General features: G+C 39.1%; 1 protein-coding gene across 1 annotated transcript; it reads left to right on the plus strand.

The window, feature by feature from the left end:
• The first annotated feature begins 2,249 nt into the window (after nt 1-2,249).
• On the plus strand, nt 2,250-3,194 carry LOC143643500 (olfactory receptor 52B4-like). Its single transcript, XM_077112122.1, has one exon. It carries the CDS (start codon nt 2,250-2,252, stop codon nt 3,192-3,194), a length of 945 nt encoding a protein of 314 aa, XP_076968237.1.
• The last annotated feature ends 1,162 nt before the right edge of the window (nt 3,195-4,356 follow it).

Genomic DNA, 4,356 nt, shown 5'->3' on the forward strand with positions numbered 1-4,356 from the left:
CATGAAGAAATTGAGAAAATTTTTAGGATGATCTTGAGCTGCACGAGCAGCCACTCTAGTTCATGCGACTTCACGTGTAGAGCAGCCCCCAATTATCAAAATCCTTAGCATCTATTATTTTCCTTCCCCAAGAAAAACCCTCTTTGCCACTTTGAAAGTATCCAATGTCTTTCTTAGCTCTGCTTTTAGTTGCCCGATTTTGCTTGATCATCTGCTTTTCCTGTTATTACATTGTTATTAATTCTCAGAATTGTGCAGAAAGGTAGTGTCCCATGACACTATTGCATTTATTTAGATTTTTTCCATCTTCTTCAGGAGAATGGCTTTCCTCAAGGAACTATACATTCTCATAGTGGTTGTGTGGTCACAGACTGAGACTGACCTAGCAGTAGTAATTGCTATTCATGTCGCCACATCCCCAAAGCCTCCCCTGGCCTGCCTGCTGTGTGTTTGTGTTTTCAGCTCAGTTTTAGCCATTACTTAGAAATATGGAAATGAAAATAGGAAAGGGATTATTACTCTAGAGGCTAAATTTAGAGGTTAGAAGAATAGAACCTGGGGGAGGACGAAAAGGGATTATGTGAGTTTACTATATGCTTGGTACTGAGTCTGGCACAGAAGTAACGGAAATTTATGGATAATAGTTCACCTGTGCTTCACTTTTGGATCTCTGAACTCACTACCTGGGTTCTGCACCAAGCACATCTGAGAATAGATGCCAAGTTCAGCACCCTGGTGTGGAGAATAAGATCTAGAGGTTGACCCTGAGTGTGAAAAATGTTTCCTTTTATAAATTGTTTCTTGTCTCTTCAGGGGAAAAATTAGCCTTACCTCCGCCCACTAAAGCAACTGGGCCTCTTCTCGAATCTAGTTTATCTTCTTCCTCTGCCATCTGTCCCAGTCATTAGTGCTGGGCGCACCTGCCCTCTTTCATGTTAGCACCTGGCCCTTCATTCTGTAGTATTTCAGGCAACAGAGCCCTTTCCCACGCTGTCAGCCCTCAGTTGGCATGAATATGGGGGCAGTTTTACAAGTGCTTTAGTTCTTTATTAAAATTTTACCATTGTTGCTTAAAGAGACATTGACATGAATCTAAATACCCAAACTGGTGGGGTTTAATCATAAATAATGACAAAATGTTTGTAGTATTATTCTTGCTTTTATTCTGTGGTAAAGGGATAGGGGAGGCTTCCTGTCTTGGGGCTTTCTTTGTTGTTTACTCTAACTTGCTCCTCCTGTCTCCAGTCAGAAGGCTTGTCAATTACAGTTGTTCAAAAAATTAGGAAATTATGTATGGTCAATTTAGAGAAGTTTCAAATCCCATGTCTGTTCTTGAGATGTGAAAAGATTATTGAGTCTCAAATTCCTATTCTAAAAATAGGTGATTATGAGTTGTTAGAAGAAATTAATGTCATCCCATAAATTACACTTTTACATCAATGCCTAAGATTGAGAAGATACTTTAAGAAGGGACCACTCGTAATCCTAGTATCCCTGTGATAGTAATCCAGTAATATATTAATTTATCTTTGTAAGGTAAACACTCAACTGTTGCATGAGATTTCACTACTTGCCATGCTTTCTCATTCTGTCCATCTTCTCAGATGCCAGATTAATATATCCAAAATACTTTCATGTCCAGTACTTACCACGACTGACCCTTTATATTCACTGGATGAAATTTACACTCTTTAATTTGTATGCACAATCTACTTTTGTTGCCATCTTTTCTCAAGTTGTTCCAAATTTGCAGTGCCACAACTTCCCAGAACTGAAAGCTATTTTAAATGTATTTTGCACATATATATTAAACATTTCTCCTTAAATTCCTAAATGAGTTCACTCTATTTTCTAGTTGGAATTCCCTTAGCCCAATGACATCTTACTCTATTTCCAAGGCTAAATTCAAATACTACATTGTTCTTAAAAACCATACAATAATAGAAACGGTAAATTAAACCTCTATTGTGTGTCTGTATTAAAATAGTCTAGTTTCACTATGTTAACTTAATCATTTTATGTAGTTAGTTGTATAATTACCTATTTTGTCCAGTAGACTAAGATTTCATTCTGAAAACAAACCATATCTTAAACATTTTTATGTATTGAAGTTCCTGGCATCTTCAGAACGGAATGAGTTCAGTAAGTATCAAAAGTTCCTGGTGACAGCAAAGGAAACCTTTGAGTGCAGTCCTAATTTTCCTCCATCTCTGTGAATCAAGTGAGATTCCAGGTCATTCACTCGAGGCATGACAACCTTAAACAACACTGGGGTCAGCCACACAGTCTTCTACTTGCTGGGCATCCCTGGCCTAGAGGACCAGCACTTGTGGATTTCCGTGCCCTACTTCATTTCCTATGTCATCGCCCTGCTTGGGAACAGCCTGCTTATCTCCATTATCCTCACAAAGCGCAGTCTCCATGAACCCATGTTCCTCTTCCTCTGCATGCTGGCCGGAGCAGACGTTGTTCTCTCAACGTCCACGGTGCCTCAGGCCCTGGCCATCTTCTGGTTCCATGCTGGGGAGATCTCCCTGGATCGCTGCATCACTCAGTTCTTCTGCGTCTATTCCACCTTCATCTCTGAGTCAGGGATCTTGCTGGTGATGGCGTTTGACCGCTACATTGCCATATGCTATCCATTGAGATACACCACAATTCTTTCAAACACGCTAATTGGGAAAATTGGAGCCACGATCTTTCTGAGAAGTTTTGGTACAATTTTCCCCATAATATTTCTTTTGAAAAGATTAACTTTCTGCAAAAGTAATGTCCTCATGAACACTGGTTGCAAACACATTGTTTTGGCCCGTGTTTCCTGTGATGATATCCAAGTAAACATCTGGTATGGGTTTTTTGTTCTGATGTCAACAGTGGCCTTAGATATTGTGCTAATTTTTATTTCTTATGTACTGATCCTCCGTGCTGTCTTTCGAATCCCTTCCCATGATGCCCGCCACAAAGCTTTCAATACTTGTGGCTCTCATGTCTGTGTCATCATCCTCTTTTATGGGCCTGCAATCTTTACAACTCTTACTCAGCGGTTTGGACACCACATCTCACCCCATATCCATGTGCTGCTAGCCGATGTCTGCAATCTGGCTCCACCTATGTTAAACCCCATCATTTATGGGATCAAGACCAAACAGATTCGGGACCAGATGGTTCATGCGTTGTGCACAAAGCAGAAATAACGTCAAAGTTTGAAGATGACATTGTTTTCTTAGTAATTCTATCTATGCGTGGGTTGACTTTAACTTCAAGAAATGGCAAAGGTTAGATATCTTTGGGGGCTTAATTTGCTCTCACTTCATAGACTTGGGAACAAGAATTGTACTTATCTAAGCCTAACCTTTTCCCTAGACTGAGGGTTGGAATGAGAAGAAATGGAGACTGGTGTTTCCTGGATAAATGCTGAACTGTTATTCTTTCCTGGTGTGTTTTATGCTTTGAAGGGCTGTACTTGCTCTACCCATTCCATCAAGTTTATGACAGTTTTCCATCCATTCTCCCATATGATCTCTATATCTTTAACTTTTTGCTTTTTACAGGATCATTCCCATCTGTTTCATAGCAAAACAAAAGCAAAATTAAAAGATAGCCCTTGAGGTACTGCTTCATTTCTCTTAATTTCGTGTAAGAGCAAAGCACCTGGAATGGTTTGTTCACTCATAGGCTTTAATCTTTCACCTTATTTTTTCTCTAGGTTCCTGTCTATTTTGGCTTTCACCTTGCAAATCTCACTGAAACTGTACTTGTCAAGGTCCTAAATTTCTTTAAATTGTTAATAATAAAAATTCATACTCAACATATTCAATATAATAGCAACATTTTGATATATTCAGTCAGTCTCTCTCCTTTGAAAATGTTTACTCACACACTTCCTGAGCTCCTATAATCTACTGGTTGCCCCTCCGACCCCTTTGATGGGTTTTCCTCATCTCCTGACTTCTTTTAACTCTGGAAGTCCTCAGGGCTCAGCTCTTGAACTTGTACACTTATTTACAATCACTTGCTGATCTCATGTGTTCTTATAGCTTGAGACACATCAGTATGTTACGACTTCCCAATTTAACTCCAGACTCTCATGTGTTCCTCAGGCTTAACCTTCTGATTTTCTGTATACTTTGTATGTCTAATAGGATATCAAACGTGATATGTCAGAAACAAAACTCCTGTTATTACCTCCATTTTCTTTCTCCAACAGCCAAACTTTTATCATTTAAATGCAAATTTATTCTTCTGATTGTTCAGGCACATGCACTGTTATTATCTTTCTTTCATATGCTGTATCACTTAAATATTCTTACTGGGGTGATTTCTTGTGTCATTTACCCTCCTACAAACACCTAGATG

Source organism: Tamandua tetradactyla, chromosome 8, assembly GCF_023851605.1.
Source record: "Tamandua tetradactyla isolate mTamTet1 chromosome 8, mTamTet1.pri, whole genome shotgun sequence".
NCBI classification, from domain to species: Eukaryota; Metazoa; Chordata; class Mammalia; order Pilosa; family Myrmecophagidae; genus Tamandua; species Tamandua tetradactyla.